This window comes from Brachypodium distachyon, chromosome 4, assembly GCF_000005505.3.
Source record: "Brachypodium distachyon strain Bd21 chromosome 4, Brachypodium_distachyon_v3.0, whole genome shotgun sequence".
Classification (NCBI taxonomy): Eukaryota; Viridiplantae; Streptophyta; class Magnoliopsida; order Poales; family Poaceae; genus Brachypodium; species Brachypodium distachyon.
The window spans coordinates 7586909-7605856 of NC_016134.3; the positions used below are offsets into that span (position 1 = coordinate 7586909).

The 18948-nt window shown below is 40.3% G+C and overlaps 1 protein-coding gene across 2 annotated transcripts; it reads left to right on the plus strand.

Moving 5' to 3' along the window:
- Positions 1–634: 634 nt before the first annotated feature.
- On the plus strand, positions 635–16685 carry LOC100829121 (histone-lysine N-methyltransferase TRX1). 2 transcript variants are annotated; one of them, XM_014903117.2, is made up of 25 exons: positions 635–1435; positions 1545–1596; positions 1694–1768; positions 1979–2192; positions 2804–2927; positions 3007–3111; positions 3253–3443; positions 5247–5339; positions 5461–5558; positions 6578–6736; positions 7811–7936; positions 8024–8071; positions 8160–8277; positions 8344–8409; positions 8494–8555; positions 8654–8710; positions 8795–8863; positions 8933–9122; positions 9876–10139; positions 10630–10691; positions 11555–11632; positions 13695–13790; positions 14796–14899; positions 14975–15112; positions 16320–16683. In XM_014903117.2, the coding sequence occupies exons 1-24, from the start codon at positions 933–935 to the stop codon at positions 15108–15110; spliced, it is 3090 nt and encodes a 1029-aa protein (XP_014758603.1). In that variant the 5' UTR covers positions 635–932; the 3' UTR covers positions 15111–15112; positions 16320–16683. The 2 variants fall into 2 exon arrangements, with proteins under 2 accessions (XP_014758603.1, XP_010238960.2); XM_010240658.3 differs by having other exon boundaries at positions 636–1435; positions 14975–15133; positions 16320–16685.
- Positions 16686–18948: the final 2263 nt, after the last annotated feature.

Consider the following 18948-nt stretch of genomic DNA (forward strand, 5'->3'; position numbering starts at 1 on the left):
ATTCAGCCAACAAGCAGTTCACCACTAGTAGTAGTTAAAAGTAGTAAGGAGCATTTAGCTAAAGAGAGAGTGCCCGGGGACCCTTCCCCGGCAACTTGTAAACGCACAATCTTACGATAATACAAGTTCAGACAAGCAGGACATAGGGTTTTACACCGCAAGGTGGCCCGAACTTGGTTAAAAAGAGTGTGCATGCGTTCTTAGTGTGTTCTTACGCTTTGCATTGGCCTTGCCGGCGATCCCCGTAGCCCACTACCGAACCTAAAAGGGGGTGCCCGCACATCCCCAGTGTCGGAGCAACGTGCGACGACAATGCCATATATAACGGTTGCGTGGCAAATTTGACAATTAAGATGTTGTGTTCGAGACGGACAAATACCGTGAGATCCGTGCTACGTTCTTTGAAAACGGAAACCGAAAACAGAAAAGAACAGTTAATTGGCGAAAAACGTTTCAACTGCCAACGAAACATGATTGTACCAAGACGGCCAAGGAGCCACCAAGACAACACCGTCCGCCATGATCAACGAACTGAACTAAGATAACACCGACCGCCATGACTAACCGAGCTTAGCCCACGCAAGGTGCCCAAGAATAGAAGAAGAACGTTACGACAGGGGGAAGACAATGACAGTGGTCAGAGCGTCCGCCACGCCCACTGGCAACAACAAGCAGTACTGTAGATAGCGAGCGTAGCCGCGGTGGAGAAAAGAAATCGGGAATCGCCTGCCATCCACCTCAGCGCCGCGCGGGGAGAGAGAGGAGAGAGGCGCGGAGGCGCGGGGTGCTTTGTGCTTCCTCCCGCGCTGAACCCACCCCGAAAGATTTCGCGGCGCCCCCAAAAACTTCCCTCCCCCCTTACCCAAAATCCCCAAATCTCCAAAAGCCCTAGAGCGTGAAGCGGGCATCCGAAACCCTACCCAGGCCAGGCCATGGTGATCGCCGTGGAGGGGTCCTTCGTGCGCCAGGAGGAGGTGGAGGAGGAGGGGGAGCATCCCATGCGCTACCTCCCGCTTGGCCGCGTCTACTCCTCCTCCGCCCCGTGCCCGCCGCTCCCGAAGAAGCCCCGGGCCGCCGCCGCCGCCGTGGACGACAAGCCGCCGGTGACAGTGTTCTACCGCCGCCGCCGCAAGAAGCCGCGGCTCGAGGCGTCGCCGCCGGCCTCGCCAGTCACGTCGGCGCCGGCGCCACGGCAGCTGGACGAGGAGGCGGAAGCGGAGGTCAGGACCTCGCGGCGGAAGTGCCCGCTCAAGCACGAGCTGCTCAGCCTAGGGCCGACCTCGCCTGCGTTGAGTGCGGACAGTGGTGGGTCCGACCTGGTCCGGCGGCGGCAGTCCAGGCGTACCGGAGGAGGAGAGAGCATTTCGACCGGGAGACGGCGGAAGCACGGCAGCCAGAAGGAGGCCGCCTCTTCGGCTGGGAGGAGATGGGTAGAGTAAGTTGGATCTGTGCTTTGCTTCACAGAGATATTTTCACGGCTTCAACAAGAGCTGGGCAACCAGATTTTTTTTTCTTTGTTAAAGTTGACGCTGGTTTTGTCACAGGTTGGCGATTGAGGGCGCTGATCCTCAGGCTTTTATCGGATTAGCATGCAAGGTAAGTTCTTGATAACGATTTTTGTTTTCTGAATCTGGTTATTTCGTTGCTGTAAAAAGCAGGGGTGCTGGGACCTGAATTTTCATACCGAATGCAGGTTTTCTGGCCCCTAGATGATGATTGGTACAAGGGTTCCATCACGGGGTACAAGGAAGTAACTAAGAAGCATTCTGTATGCTCTCTATATCCTTGGATTTTATTTTCTTATTCATGAAACTAATGCTGTGGTTCAACGAATTATAATTTTCTGAGTTGAATATGATAATTCTCACTTATGCTCATCTTTTCTGCATTTTCCTCATATAAATTTTCCTTGTCTGAACTATGAACTGTGCAATGTGAAAGGTCTTGTGGTTGATAACTAGAGCTAAACAAACTGCAGGTGAAGTATGATGATGGTGAAGCAGAAGACCTTACCCTAGCCGATGAAAGGATAAGATTTACCATTTCATCGGAGGAAATGAAGTGCCTGAACCTGAAATTTGGGATGTCCAACATGGATAAGAAGGGACATGATGAGTTGCTTGCGCTTGCTCTAAGTTTTCACGACTACCAAGGTCTTGATCCTGGTGATCTTGTGTGGGCTAAAATAACAGGTACTACTAACTCTTCTGATCGCTCATGATTCAGCTGGTTAACTGTGATTTCAATGTCAATGGTTCATTTGCTTCATTCGTAGCATGCCATCAGCGACTACAAGTTTTATTGCATTGTTCGAAGTCACTGCACATATTCCTTAGAAGTTTTACCATGTGGTACTTTGTTTGTTATAGTGTTTACGGAAGTTTGCATTAACTTATAACTTCGTTTTATCTCTCGTGATCCATCCCATGTGTTTGATGATTCCACTGTGACTGCTTTTGCAAAAAATGTTTGGAATATTAAAGCCCACCTTTGAAATTTTTATTTGATATTTTCATGATATAATAATCTCTTTAATTGCCTGACGTTATCTCGTTCTTTTGTCACTTGTGGTAATTTTGACCTTTTTGTTCTTGGAAAATCTTTTCCATTCTTGTTTTCCTGTGCATTCCCAAACATAACAGATGAACCTGGATTTTCCTTTCTGTTTAGTGCTTCCATTCAGTTACTTGTTTGATCTACCATCTTTTCTTTTGTGGTATCTGAAATGCTTTCATTCAACTGCTCACTTTCCTCAGTTACCTGAAATTGTTTTCTTTATAATGGGCCTGGTGTGCCTCAACAGGTCATGCAATGTGGCCGGCTGTTGTGGTGGACGAGTCAAATGTTCCTGCTAACAGGGCTCTCAAGGAAGTTCGATTAGATCAGTCAGTGCTTGTTCAATTCTTTGGTACCCATGATTTTGCAAGGTCTGGTTATGTGAAAGATTCTAGTATAATTTGCTTTTTCTTTCAAACAAGTCCCCTATATGACGTGTTCTTATCTCAGGATTAAGTTGAAGCAGGCAGTGCCCTTTCTGAATGGTCTCCTTTCTTCCTTGCATCTCAAATGCAAGCAAGCACGCTTCTGCCGGGGCTTGGAAGAAGCCAAGGAGTATGTGTCCAGAACTTCTTTTATATTACATTATTACTACATTATGATTGATTTTTCCCCAAATACATGCGATAGATCAAGTTTTCTGTTATCTTGTATGTCTCTCTATTGGTATGATACTGATAAATTCTGATTTTACAGGTTTCTCCTCACACAGCAGCTTCCAGAAAGTATGTTGCAACTTCAGAAATCCAATGATGGTTCTGATGTTAATTGCCAAGACGACACAATAGGTGCTTATGATAATTTACCAGAAGATAGAGCAACAGAAAACGGGGATGATGAGGAAATGACTCAAATAGAACTAGGAAATCTTTGTGTCAGCAAGTTAGGTATGTGCCAGCAATATGATAATTACCTTTTATTTCTATTCCTATGAACTCCGGACAGGGAAGTTTAAGATGCATAAATGCTGTGGAAGCATGTTATCATACCCATTTCAATGATGCCCTGTTTCTCTTTTGGGTTTTGGACTGTCTTTATGAGCTATGATTCTAAAGAAAGAAAATGCATGCCCAACATGTTTTAGGGGCAGAATTTTGCAACTTTTCCTTGATGAGAAACACAAATTGGCACTTTGAGGTAGTGTAACGATATCTGTTCCAGAGATATGGACACAAGTTATATGTTCCAGGATGACGCAGGTCAGATTGCACCACAAGTCACCATGCATTGTATAGTTCCCAGAACTCAGTACCCTGACCTACTTTTAGGGCCTGTTTGGTATGAAGGAATTTGAGGAGAAGTGTAGGAATTACAAAACAGAGGAAAACTACGTAAATAGATTGTTTGGAACAGAGGATCGGGGTAGTCGGCAAGGCGGAGCCAGGATTTAGATATAGGGGGGCAAAAAGAAAACATCTGAGACTGGAGGGGGCGAGCTTACTTTATGTTCTACTCCCCCCGTCCCATAATTCTTGTCGAAATATTACATGTATCTAGACGCTTTTAGGAATTGATACATCCATTTTTGAGCAAATTTGAGACAAGAATTATGGGACGGAGGGAGTAGTAATTTTCTATTTTTTCTTCATGAATTTTACCAATGCTCTTGCTCCCACTCCCCCTTGTCTCTGCCCCTGGTAGCTGGATTCTAGAGGAATGTTTCTGCAGCCTGCAGTTTCACAGGAAATGAAACATCTGCCTCTAGCTCGTGTTTTTCATGCGGGCATGAGGCAATCATCTTATGCAGGGAGAAAAATGGATATAGTTTATGCTCGCCGTGGAATTGGCAGCTGCCTCCACCAAAAAATGGGAATATTTTTTCTTTTTAGCCAAGAAACCATTTGTTTAATTTTACTTGCTCTTAGTAACCTATGTAATTGCCTGACGTGTGTAACGTGGATTAAAATGAAAAAGTTTTAGTACCAATGATTTTTACATCATCTCCATGCATGTTTTCTCTGAAATCATACATCATTTCCATGTTAGTTGATGACTTGATTCTACATTTTTTTATTATGTGTTCCAAACACCATCTACTCTTGTGAATTTTTCTGTGTTTTTCATTCCTGTGTTCTAAACACTTGTTGGTTTTGTGAAGTTTCCTGAGTTTTCTGTTCCTGAGTTTTGCCATTGCATTCCTTTCTCATCCCTATGTTTTCACTCTTCCTACAATCTTCTACTCCTATTTTCCGAACAGGGTCTTAGGTTTTTCTCCCATCCCATAATCCTTGAAAAGAAATAAGTGGTTTCCAATTAGTTTATTTGATTAGTAACTTTTTGTTTGCGTCATATTAAGACATGCTCCCTCCGTTCCTAAATACTTGTCGCTGTTTCTTAGACTATTTCTTAGAGGTTAAAAGATGTACTTGCCGCTCTTGATTGATGATTGATATAACAATGCTTCTCCTTCACTTTTTTATTTTTTTCTCTGAAAGGCTTTGCTTAACTCTGTCCACTTACTTTGTACTCATGATTGTCAATTTCGAACTTTGTGGTTACAAGAAAACCAACACAGTTCAGTTGTATCTGGTGTATGCACAAAAAGTTTCAATCACAGAGCCATCATTCGCATCCTTACTTAAAAGGATGCTTGATTGGCTTAGAGATTATATGGAGCTCTATTTGTCACACTGAACTTAATCCTTCCTCTCAGTGAGTAACAAATTATGATAGTGTGAGTTTCTTTACAGGCAGGATAGTATCTGATTCAGACCATTTCCATAACAAAATGCATATATGGCCTGAAGGGTATACTGCTTTCAGGAAGTTCACATCAGTAAAAGGTAGTTTGTTCAGCTTCAGACTTTTGTCAGGCATCACAAAATTTAGTGTTCCATTTTGGAAACAAGTGTACTTTCACCAGAACATGCCCAGTTTAACCAGTACATTGTAATGCTATCGCAGATCCACATTTAGTAACATCTTACAAAATGGAAGTACTGAGGAATTCAGATACAAAAGCACGGCCATTGTTTAGGGTGATCGCTGAAGATGGATTGCAGGTGAGCAGATTAACAATTATGTTGTACTGATCCTTCTTTTGTTGATACTTCATTTTGCTGAATCCTTTGAATTAAGTGTATATCATGTTGCATTGCCATGTACGAAACGAGTATCCTAAACCTGAAGTACTGATGTAGCTGACAATTTCTTAGGAACATAATTGTGTTATTACAATAAAAATTGCTGTCTGTATCACTTGCTGTAGTTTACTATTATAAAAGAAATATCTAGAACCTATTTTCCTAGTCTCATTGTGTATACAATGTGATGGCATGTTTGCTTTACTAGAGGATGATGCTATAATACGGATGTCAAGCTCTTTAGATGGCATTGTGATTATATGGACCTTGAACTGCAGTAAATAGCTGCCTTCACCATGTTCTCAAAGGTGCCCTACTGTTGATGGTCGTGTTGCATCTTCTCATTTGACAGCTTCCATTTGTTTCTTTATCCATATATTTTATTCTAGGAATGGGTATGAAAGTTGATCATTTTACAAGAGTTGTTGCATTTCTATATTTCTTTTATCAATGTCTTTACATCCTGAGAGGCATAAATACCTTTTGGATGCCTTACTGCTAGTGGTACATGCTTGAATTGCATCGAATAACATTAGAACAATGATTTGGGCTCTGAATTGCTTAACAATACCTGTCAACTTTAGGTGATCAGATGCTGTTGTGATATTTCATTAAACATGTGTTTCTAATGATATTATGATAGTACATGCCTTTACGTCATGCCAAAACAAGTTTATTTCTCCCTGAATATAAAATAAGAAGTGAAAGCTTAGCTAAGCTACAAAGTTAAACATTACTCCCTCCTTCCCAAAAAATAAGGCCTATGCATTTTCTTAAGTAACTTTTTTGTAAATGTTGATGGCCAAACCTACAAAATTTTGAATTAGGAGAAAATCTATGGGCCTTATTTTTAGGGAAGGAGGGAGTACTAATTAGTGTGTCATGTTAGTTATATTTGATCTGTACACTTTACTAACATGATGCCTTTTGGCCGTCAGATTGATGGCTCTACCCCTAATGCATGCTGGAAGGAGATATACCGCAGAATAAAAAAAAAACAGTGTGATGTTGCCTCGGAATCGGAAGGAAATGTTTGTCAGAGATCTGGCTCTGACATGTTTGGCTTCTCAAATCCACAAATTAGGCAGCTTATTCAGGTTTTCAAACAATACGTTTCATGGTTTTTATATTTCATTTATCATTATTACTTTTGTTGGACAGTGAGTTGGTGCTAGTCAATCAATTCATCTTTAATACACACATTTTGTTTATTTATATCAGTACATTTGTGTTATTGATGATCATCTCTATATTTGTTGGTGTTGTCCAAAGCCTTTTGTTATTAATATTTCATTTCAGTATTATTAGCTATCTAGTTTATGTCCACCCATGTTCTGTGCTGAACTTGTGCGGTTAGGAAGTTCTTGTTTCTGTCAATATGGGATTGGATGATTGCCGTACGCTTTAGTGCCAATCTATTGTTTCAAATTAGTCTCCATACACTTCTGCAAGAATAAGCCCCTACCCCCATTTTAGTACGCAACTACTGTTTTCAGCTTAGTTTGGTGATGCTTGTTGTTGCTTAAGGTAGCCCCTATGGTGGACAAGCAGCCATTAGCCATCTCCACTTATTGTTCATTCAGTACATAACATTAAACTATGAGCTGGAAACAGCAAGAAAGTCGTTTCATGTCTGCATTTTTCCACGAACAAAAAGGAGAACAAGTTTTGCATTCTTCCACATAAACAAAGAGAACACACTTATATGGAGGGCATTTTGTCTTTAAGATCTTGTCCACCTGAGGTTTAGGTTAAAATCAAATCAAATCATTACATTGGCAAACTTTAATTTTTTTGATACTACCCTAGAGCTTCTACATGTATCAATTTTGGTTAGAGCTTATTTTGTCTTATGATTGACTGATAGGGTAACTTCTTTATTTCTTATTGAAGACATACGTTTGTTATGCTCAACCTTCCTGCATTCTATAGCATCTTCCATAAAAACAGTGTCTTTTCTTGAAAACATTGATGAGTATTTCGTAGATGCATGTTTAGAAGTTTCATTAAAAACTGGAATCATTCTTCCATGTACTAGTATCATTCTCTATTAGGGCTTTTACCTTCTTCATTGTATCGACTTCACATTGGTGTACCTCCAATGCTTTAGATAGTGCATTCTGTTCTTTATTTTTGTTAGCTTCAATTCATAGTTACTTGTGTTTTGTTAGGAGCTTCCCAATGCAAGGTTATGCTTGAAATATTTTGAAAATGGTGGGGATACCCTTCGTGGTTATAGAGCTGTTAATGTTAATTGGAAAGATCTAGATTATTGCAATGTTTGTGATATGGATGAGGTAAATAATCCTAGTTCTGTTCTCACGCTTATTCAAAATGCAAGCAATCAAACTGAAAGGTAATTTAAACTCTCTTTTGCTTTCCAGGAGTATGAAGACAATTTGTTCTTGCAATGCGACAAGTGTCGTATGATGGTATACAAGCTTTCATCATCCGACTCCATGAATATTGTCAAATATGGAAGTGTTTACAAAGCATGATAAGCCTACTCACATGATGCAGGTTCATGCTCGGTGCTATGGCGAACTAGAGCCATTGGATGGGAAACTTTGGCTATGCAACCTGTGTCGACCTGGGGCACCTCGTGTGTCCCCGCGATGCTGTCTGTGTCCAGTCACAGGTATGTAATTGCAATTCAACTCTTGCAAACGAAGCTATGTACTTATGACATAATCTTTTTGTTTAGGGGGTGCAATGAAACCTACAACAGATGGCCGTTGGGCTCATCTAGCATGTGCCATATGGATTCCTGGTAAATTCACTTGATTATCCATAGATTTTTCTCAGTGATATTATATTGACATACTCTAGATCTCTTAATCTAAATTGGTTGCAGAAACTTGCTTGAAAGATGTAAAGAGAATGGAACCAATTGATGGATTAAGCAGAATCAACAAGGTTTTCACCCCCTTCCTTGATTTTGGTGTGAATTTTTTGGAGCATAGGCTGCATAACATTTCTGTAGAAACAGCCTCAGTTTTAAGTTGCCTCTCCAGGACCGCTGGAAACTTATATGCAGCATTTGTACAGTAGCTTATGGAGCTTGCATACAGGTACTTCAGGAACAGTTTTAAGCTTGTGTTATGATGTTTATAAGTTTATAACATATTATGACTCTTTTCCTTGCATCAATGTAGTGTTCTCATCCCACCTGTCGAGTTGCGTATCATCCGCTCTGTGCACGTGCTGCTGATCTTTGTGTTGAGGTACAATGCTTAGTTTTAGGTTGTGGCATATTACTTGGTGACTAATTCTATTGCTTATGTTAATTTTAGCTTGAAGATGATGACAAAATCCACCTCATGCTACTTGATGAGGACGAGGACCTATGTATTCGTCTACTCTCATATTGCAAGAAGCACAGACAACCTTCTAGTAAACGTCCATCTCTTAAAAGTGACCTTGGTAACCCCGCTATGGTAGTTCAGACAGATGTGGCTTCATCATCTGGTTGTGCAAGGACTGGTAATAGCATTTTTTTTTCTTGAACATGCTTCTAAATGCATGTAATTATGTATTAGAAGAACGCCGAAGGCACAAGATACAAAATCCAACCAAAACAAAGTAATAAGCAGAACAGAATCCTAAAAAAATAAAAAAGTTAGCAGTGGTCAGACCTGATGAAGGGCTAGCTGTCAGGGGCCCTCGATTGCTAGCAATGTTTATTTGACTACTCCCTCCGTCCTAAAAAAGATGTCGCAATTTTTTCAAAATATGGTTGTATCTAGACATGTTTTAGTGTCTAGATACATCCAAATTTAAACAAATTCTAGACATCCTTTTTGGGACGTAGGGAGTACTATTTTTCAAATTTTCTGTGCATTAATTTGGTTACCTATTAAAGTAGGTTACCTAGCATCGCAAAAGAAACAACTTAACTAAGATAAGGCTTGTGTAACTGTGCTCCCTATTTGAATTTTCTTATTACCTCCGTCCAACAAAAGATGTCTCAAGTTTGTCAAAATTTGGATGTATCTAGACATGACTTAGTGTATAGATGCATTCAAATTTGATCAAAATTGAGACATCCTTTGTTGGACGGAGGGACTACATGGTAGATTTTGTTGTTAATCCTTGGAAGTCTAATAGGATAGGCCTACTTATTTCTTGAAATGCTATATTGTTTATTAGTAGATGCTATCATATTCATATGATTACATATCTACTCTGTTCTCACTCCTGGGTCACATCTCCATTTACTTGTTTCCTTTTGTCCAGAACCCTATAATTTTCACAGGAGAAGAGGCCAACAGCAACCTCAAGTTACGGCTACTGCTTCTGTAAAACGTTTATATGTGGAGAATAGACCTTATATTGTTAGTGGATATTGCCAAAATAGAGGAGGCTGTGATACTAGCTGTGAACCAATTCAGTCAGTTTGTCCCTCGGATGCTGCGCTGCAAGAAGTTGTTGTTAATGTCTCTTCTATGGTTGAGAAATATAAAAGAATGAAGGCCACATTCAGGAGGAGACTAGCTTTTGGTGGGTTTCATTAACCTTTGATCCAATAGCATCTACGTAGTATTATTTTTGGCAGCTAATTAGGTTTTTGTATCTTATTGAAGAAAATATTTTCTGAGGAAACCAAAGCCAATATTGTTTTGGTGGTCTATCACCCTTTTGTTTGTTCATCTATCACCTTTTTTAATCACGCAAAGCATGCTTTTGTTTGCGTTAACTTGATATCCTACTTCTTTACTTCACATATTTATCTATAGTAGTATTTGTGCACTGCCACTTCACCATTTATGCTGTTATGTTAACTCTGATGTGGGTGCTTGATGGATCCTTTTCTTCAGTAAAAGTTGAAACTACAGAAAGAAATTGAAAAGATCTTGGTATAAATCTGTCGACTAAAAGCATGTGCACTAAAAGAGACATGCTGGGTGGATTATAATTAAAAATTAGTATTAGCTTGGGATTATGATTTATACACCTGCAAATTGGGGTTTATATTCTGCTTTTTTGGCAGGAAAATCAAGAATTCATGGGTTTGGTGTTTTTGCAAAGGTGGCTCACAAGGCAGGAGACATGGTATGTTTCTGCAACTTTTCCCTTATAGATTACAATTGCTTTTGGAAAGGAGATGGATTCCTTTGTAGGCAAAATTTCATTAATTTCTTTTTTTTGCGGATAAATTCATTAACTTCCTGATGGCACTGCAAACAGCAATAATTGTATAATATTAGAGTGAAATGCAAAACCCCACCTTCAAAACTCGTATTCCTCCTTCCCATTTTATAAGTCGTATTAGAGTCAGTTAACACAGATACCAAGGAAGCTTCAATCACTTGAAAATCGGCCAATCTGTTATTTATTGCTGCGGCTCAGAACACTCTGGGGCAAATCAATCTGTTCAGTAGAAACCGAAGCGTCAACTCATGGGAAATATAAATCTAATATGACAAACGGGATGGTGGGAGTAACAGGTGAGATGATAGCTCTTTAAAATAAAGCAGAAATGCAACGACCACTACTGTAAATAAGATGAGGCAGAGGGGCAGTTGTGGATACAAAATAAATCACAAATGTCCCCACCACTACCTAAATGATGGAGGCGGTTGACTGCCATCTATCTGTCTGTGGCAACAGGTTGATGACACCAGATGTTGGCTCTTGGTATAGATTGGGTATAGGATCAAACTGACTACAAACTAATGCCAATGAGATTCTGCAGAACTTCTGCTGATTGTAGATCACATGGGAGTTATGGACAGCTTATTTAACTAAATCTGCACACTTGTGATACCGCTGAGCTAATTTTCCCTATTTTGTATCTGGTTTACCTATTCAGATATAGACTAGTTGAGTATGGTTTCCATGCTATTTGCATAAATTTGCACAAATATGGTGCTAATTATGTACTAATATTCTCTATTTTGTATCTACTTGTCCAGATGATTGAATACATAGGTGAGCTTGTTAGACCACCAGTATCGGACATTAGAGAGGGGCGTATATACAATTCTTTAGTGGTAAGTTTCTATCTGTAACTAAATCTCTTGGGTGCGCAGAATTTTTTGCAGCTTTTAATAAGGCTGCTCATATGATGGATCTTATGGCTACATACGAAGGCATTGTTTCACCCCATGAATAGAAGTAATAGTATTCAAACCAAATGTGTTATTTTTGTGGCTGAACTTGGTCTTTTCATTGAGACTAGCTAAATGCATGTGCGTTGCTACGGAATTAAACGTATTTATTACATGCATGAGTTGTTTTAAATATTTAAGTGCTCATAATTTCCAACCTTATGCTAAATAAGAATTCTCTCAAAATATTTATTTGAGAAAACATATATCTCAAAAGTATACATCAAACCAAATCAACTACAATCAAAAGATTTTGATACATATCTATATCACATTGAATGGGTTGCAATCAAGTGATTATCTAACAAGCTAGGGAGTCGTCTCGATAGGGTGAATGGACGACCACCAACTCGAATTTTTATGTGTAAAGATTTCTTGCTGCATACTACTTGAGCTTGATTAGTTTGAGTTCAATGTCGTCAAACATCTTCGCCTTCTTCTTGGACACTTGCTGTGTGAGTTATTACTTTGCTGCACCGGCACGGGTCATTACTGCAGCAGCTTCTCGTGTTCACTCCTTATTGTGTGGTAGCGAGTGGCCTGCTGTACTGCATGAATGAATCTAGGTATTATGATCCAGAACTTGCCATTGAAGCAGCCATGACACTCCTAGTTTAGTAATTGGCATGTGAATTTAAATCACTTGTTTGATCATACATGCTATGTGTTAGATAAACATATAGAGGGCAGTTAGTACGTGAGCGTGCGTGGGGAGACCTGTCCACTCGTGTTCCAACTGCACGTGTGCTCTCATCAGTGTCGAGATGCCTCTAGCATTCATGCCATCCAAGCCATGCCCCTATCCCTCCTGTGTCTACCCTCTGCATCTTCTTCCTCTCACTCTGTCTGCCTGATGCCGTTGCTGGCAATGTGCTCAGTAGAGGCAAGGTCAAACATAAAAAAAAACTCAGTCAACCCCATAAGAACCAAGTTTTAACCGAGCAGTTACAATTTACAACTGACACAGACCAACTGTCCACTCTGGTACTCCTAACTTTTAACTTGGAAGATGTCAAGATGCAAGCTTTTAACTCAAACAATGCAAACTTTTAATTCATGAAATTCAATTTTATGCCCCCATAAGCCCCCTTAAACTCACAAATGATAGATTTAAACTCGAAAATTTGGTGGAAAAGTTTGAGGTTAAAGACAGTGAGGTTGAAATAAAAGAGGGGAGGACCAGGTGCCTGATTCAGTTAAAGAGAACAAAAGGGGGTGAATGTAGGGGTGATAGTAGCCCGGGAATTCTGACTGCACTATACATGGCTTTGCTAGCCAGAGACCACAAGTGAATTAGAAGTTCTTAACTTCAGATAATTTCCCCACATAGCCAGTTATACATGACTAATAGCTGCTGGTTATATGTTTGTCAATAGAACACGAGTCGATGCACGCAAGAATTATTTCTTTTTAAATTTGATAGGCATAGCCCATACCTCTATGGTCAAGACAGTTCTCACAGCTACTAATTCCGTACGTAAATACATGTCCTAGAATAATGCAGTCAAATTTCACCGACTTTGACTGGCAACGGTATGTCCGTATGCTATTAAGATTGGATATGTAGTAAATAATATTTATTAGATATGTTACGAAAAATATTTTCATAATGTTGTAATTTTATAAATCTTGACCAACATATTCATGGATATTAAGTTTTGATATGAAAAAATAATATCGTTAGTTATGTTGTGGAAATATATTCATAATATTGTAATTGGATATTAAGAACCTGTATGTGAAAATAATATCATTGGATATGCTATGAAAAGTATTTCCGTAATATTGTAATTTTGTAAAATTTCATCAACATATTTATGTGAAAAGCAATGGTGAAAGCTGCATGTCAGATACCATGTATTTCCGAACTGAATGAGTATTATGTTAAACATGTTGTACTTGTATGTTAATTTTCTGTTAACTATTCAAAGTAACCAATGTGCAGGGTGCTGGGACATATATGTTTAGGATAGATGATGAGCGTGTTATTGACGCTACACGGTCAGGAAGCATAGCCCACCTGATCAATCACTCATGTGAGGTGAGTAAAATATTATGCGTTTATTGTGCAGGTGCTTTCTAGTTTTTTGTTACCTGCTCAAATCCATTCATCTCATATGTGCTTAGGCCTCCGGATTACTTCCTCACTAATTATTGCATAACCTTGTGGTATTTCCTTGAATTCTCTTCCATGCGACATATTTTGAGGAAGCTCATGTTGAACAAATATTGTTCCTCTTCTGGCCACATTTAACATTCTTTACCCAAAATTAGAAATGAGCGTGAAAAAGGAATGATAGTACACTCATGGTTTTCAAAGCGTCGCCTAGTCGACGCCTGAGCGTCGAAGCGCCCAGCGACTTCAAGGCGTCTGGGGGCGTCGCCTAGGCGCTAAAATCTCTGCTTCGATCGATTCTGGACGCTCTCGAGCGGGAAACAGAGATCGAGCGGGAGAAACAGAAATTGGTGGGCATGGGCGGGAGAAACTGAAATTGGCTTGAGGATGGCTCCTCCCAAGCAAAGAGTTATTGAGTTATGGAAATACTCCTTCCGACCCACATTACTTGTCCAAATATTACATGTATCTATACGCTTTTTAAACATAGATACATCCATATTTGGGCAAATTTGAGACAAGTAATATGGGTCGGAGGGAGTATTATTTCTGGAAAGTTACAAGAGTAGTCATCTTTAGCAATATATTTAGAATGTTGGGCTTATATTCTACCAGCTTCTTAAAGGTCAAAATGGTTCATTCTAACAGTTGAGAGGCACTATTACTTATTAATGTGCTGTATAACTACAGTAGCAGCTCTCATCTTGCATACATAAGTGATCAGCTTGATGGGAATAGTTTCATCATACAGCTATAGTCTCTACCTTATAGTCTATTTTTGCCATTCTTAGTTTCGACACTTCTAGTTGGTTTCCATTTTCATGGTACTTTGTGATATTTGAATAGTTAGAATACCAAAAAGATCTGCGTTACTTGCAAAAATGTTTATTTTTGCAATGTAATATTGACAAGATTTCTTCATCATTTCAGCCTAATTGTTATTCACGTGTTATAAGTGTTCTTGGGGATGAGCATATCATCATTTTTGCAAAGCGGGATATAGCCCCATGGGAAGAGTTGACTTATGATTATAGGTCAGATTCTAATACCATATTGCTTTGACCTTTCTCACATTGTAGTTTTACCAACCATGTGGATGATTTATTCAGGTTTGTTTCGAACGATCAACGGCTTCCTTGTTATTGTGGATTCCCAAAGTGCCGTGGGGTTGTTAATGATGTTGAAGCAGAAGTGCAATCAGCCAACATAAAGGTTACCAGAAGTGATTTATTTCAGCAGGACTAATGGTCAGTCCTTCCTATGCTAGGGTTAGTGTGAAGTCCAACTACCAATAAAGTTTATATCTATTTCTCTCATTTTTCCAGTTCAATCATAAAATGATTACACTTTGGTTATGATGTCTCCCTATCAACGTTTCTTTGGATGCAACCTTTCATAGACATGATAGATGTTCACAAATGCGGTAAAATTCTTCCAAAAATCTTGGAATTTTCATACATTAAGTGTGTGGGCTCTAGTATATGGCCGGGATACTGCACCCATGCTTTCGTCAATTCCTACTTGTTTTCTTCGACAATATTTTGATCTATACTAGTTCTTGGGTGGATTACCTGTGCCATGTTCCCGCTGTCCTCTAGATCCTCTAGCGGTGTGGTCTTCATCTCAAATGTCCTAAGTGCCTCTTCGGGGAGGAGCAGTGGTGTACTTGGGACACGTCATCAATGTAGTTGGGTTGGCATAGATCCCTTGAAAATCCAGGCTGTGGTTGATTGGCTGGTGCCACAATCTACACGCCTGCTTCATGGCTTCCTTAGTTCCTTGGCTGCAAGCTACTACTGGCAGTTCATTAAAGACTTTGGTAGCATCGCGCCCCTCACCATGGTCCTTAAAAAGGAGAGGTTCTGCTGCTCTTCGGAATTGGCCTCACGGAAGCCCCAGTGTTGCATCTGCCTGACTTGACCAAGCTCGCTTTGGGCTTGGTGAAAACAGTGAAAACTTTGTACAATGGTCGGTTTAATTTTCAAGCATAAAACCACCTTGATTGCTAAAACCGACTTGTTTGGGAACCTAGGTGCGTATTTCAGGACAAAAGTCGCAGATTTAATATGCAAAATTTAGCAGCTCGTTGACATTTTGGATTGGAAGCAGCTTTGATATAGCTTGTCTTGGTCTACAGAAATCACTGTCAGGAACGGGGCTAGTTATTTAGCTTTCTGTTGTTCTGTTGTGAACCGGTCATGGCAGGCATGGCCAGTTTCGGCTGGATATGATCCAAAATATTGACATTTAGAACTGTGAAAAGTTAAGAAAGTACAAGTGAGGAAAATGGGAAAATGTCCAGAAAATTGAGTTTACTGGAAATCTGAGACTCCACTAATGGCCACGTGCACCCTAGCAATTGAGGCATCTGGGCATTTGACGATCCTTTTAAGAAAAACAAATGTTCTTTTAGTTACATAATTGCAGCTATAGTGACAGCTTTAATTCTCGCAGGGAAAGTATCTGGAAATACCCCAGGCTTGGATTTACTGAATGAGAACAAACTGTGATGCTGCCGGTGGTTGCTGTGATATTCTACAATTGACGGAGTTTATCATCTAGGAATGCTAACAATTCATTTCTCACATTTTTGTAGATGGAATGCCATTGTAATTGTATAGATACTCGGGATAGGTTCGGCAATCCAGTATGCATTATTAGGAACCATAATTGAAATTGATTATGGATGGCATCAGAAGGTTTACATGTAATTTGTTCATTTACTGTTTTCAATGTGCCTTATCCAAAAAAACATGTAGTTGTTAACCGAGCGACTTTGCTACGGTTAGTTATAATCAATTGTTAACCATTACCTGCTTCTGTTTTCTTTTCGTACTGTTATCATTATCAACATTTGTAGTTTTACCGATTTTTCTTCGATTGAAATTGTTGTAGTTTGATTGAAAATTGAGATAAAACTCGAGAGTTAAGATTGAAATTGCAGAAGCTTTAAAGAAAGGGTCTATCTTCAGATGAGGCGACTGAGAAAATCTTATTTCCCAGTCACCTTAATCGCTGTCGGGTTTGCTTAGTTTTTTTTTTTAAGGAAAACCCTGGAAATTTACTGCACAATTATAACTCTAGTTACACAAATAATACTTTCTCCGTCATATTAAGTGACTTTCTATTACATGTATCTAGACGCATTTTAGGCATAGATACATTCGTATTTGATTAAATTTGAGTCACTTAATATGTGACGGAGTGAGTATTTGATGGTGAAATAATCGCTGACCTCGCTCTTCTCTCTCTCTCTGATGCCTCTCCAAGATTTTAGGCGATCACATTATGGCCGTGTTTGATTGGCTTAAATGTGGCTTTGACTTTTGGCCTATAAGCCGTAAAAGGTGTTTTTGTTTTTGTCTTTTTGCTTATATCATCATCTAACAATATGAAATCCAAAACCAAAAGCACCTTTAATCCTAACCAAACCGGGCCTATGATATCCTTGGCATTCTGGTACCAAATCACCGAGAAAATATTTAGTGCTACCGTGTTACCAACGCTTTAAAAATATTTTACATAAACTAAGTATATTTATAAAATAGTATATATCTACAATATTATAAAAATTCAAATCAAATTTATTATACATAGAAAAAAGAAATTTGATTTGAAATTGTTGTCGTATTATTATACACATAGAGAACTAAAACAACGACAACAATGTATGAAATTTTGTGAGATTGTAGATGTATCTTACGAACCCACTCAATATTCATAATTTCTTGATTTTTTTTGTAGAGATGCCACCTTAAGAATCACGGTGCTCGGTATCGATTCAGTACCCACAAGCACGGCAGCATTTCTTTTCTTATGGTCGTCACTTGGAGTTTTGAGACCTAAGGGCAACTCTAGCAGCGCGACGCGGTCTGCTCGTGCAAAAATGGACAAAACGCGTCCCCCAGCGGGGCAACCCATTTGCGCCGTGGTCTGCTGAGACACATTGCGGCCCCAAATCTGGGGCGGGTTTGCGTCTCCACGGACGCGAAATGGAGCGCCCCGTGGTAAAACCCCCTTGCCTTCCATGTTCTCACCCGTCCCCATTTCCCCACCACCCACCTACTTCGCCGGAGACCCCAATAAGATGCTCCCGCCGCGCCTCCTGCCGCCACGGAGGAAGAACCTGCACCGTGCTGGGTGTGGGAGGACGAGCCCTGGTCACCGTGGCCAGGGCAGGAGCAACCGGAGGATGAGGAGATGGCGGACCAGTCTCCGCCACCGGAGTGTTGGACTCCCTCGCCGCCGCCGGTCATCGTCCTCGACTCCGACTCGAAGATCACTTGTGTAGTATAGTAGTACTACTTTTAATATTCTGTGTAGTAGTTTTAGATTTGCATGTATGAACTATCAACTATGAAATGCAAATCATTTCTATCTTTTTCTTATTTCTCATTTGCGACCCCCCACCCTGCTAGGCGCACTGCATGACCCAAACGGAGAAATGGCCTTTTTTTAGTCCGGCCCTCGATCCAAACAGACCCAAACGACCATGAAACGGACACAAAGTGGGTCGCCCCGCTGGAGTTGCCCTAACACGCCTACACCCTTCTTCCCCTGTTTGCTTTGCTGCTGTAAACTTCAATCACGTAGTAGGGAGAGATCAGCTATTGGCACTCTAGTGTCTGAATTGCTTCTTTTGTGTCGTGTGTGAGAGCACAAACACTGGGAGTGCGGACACCCCCTTTTAGTTTAGGTAGTGTGGCGCGAGAGCACTTCGAACTTTGCCGGCGAGGACCTTGACTCCGTTCGTTTTACCCAGGTTCGGGCCACCCGAAAGGGTAATATCCTACGTCCTGCTTTGAGTTGTATTCATGGGGGTGGATGGATCAAGGAGATTACAATGTGAGTCTTGAATGGCGGGCTCAAGCTGTCTCTACGGTGGTCGGAGCAGGAGGGAGGAGAGATGCTACTCTTCTGCGGCGGGCTCAACCCTAACTCTTCTCCTACTTCGAACCTCCTATGCTTGGTCTATCCCTGATGCCAACCTTCTTCCTGAGGAAGCCACGGTGGCAGACAAGATCACGAGTCGGGCGTGCTGCTACAGGAAGATCATCCTTACTACAAGACGAATATGAAGTTG

What these genes read in the sequence shown, in the direction of transcription:
- LOC100829121 (XM_014903117.2), top strand. Translation starts at nt 933, where the DNA reads ATGGTGATCGCCGTGGAGGGGTCCTTCGTGCGCCAGGAGGAGGTGGAG. An exon ending in GAAGTTCACATCAGTAAAAG is followed by an intron (nt 5,340 to 5,460) that starts GTAGTTTGTTCA and finishes ATGCTATCGCAG; the next exon opens with ATCCACATTTAGTAACATCT. An exon ending in CTCACAAGGCAGGAGACATG is followed by an intron (nt 10,692 to 11,554) that starts GTATGTTTCTGC and finishes CTACTTGTCCAG; the next exon opens with ATGATTGAATACATAGGTGA.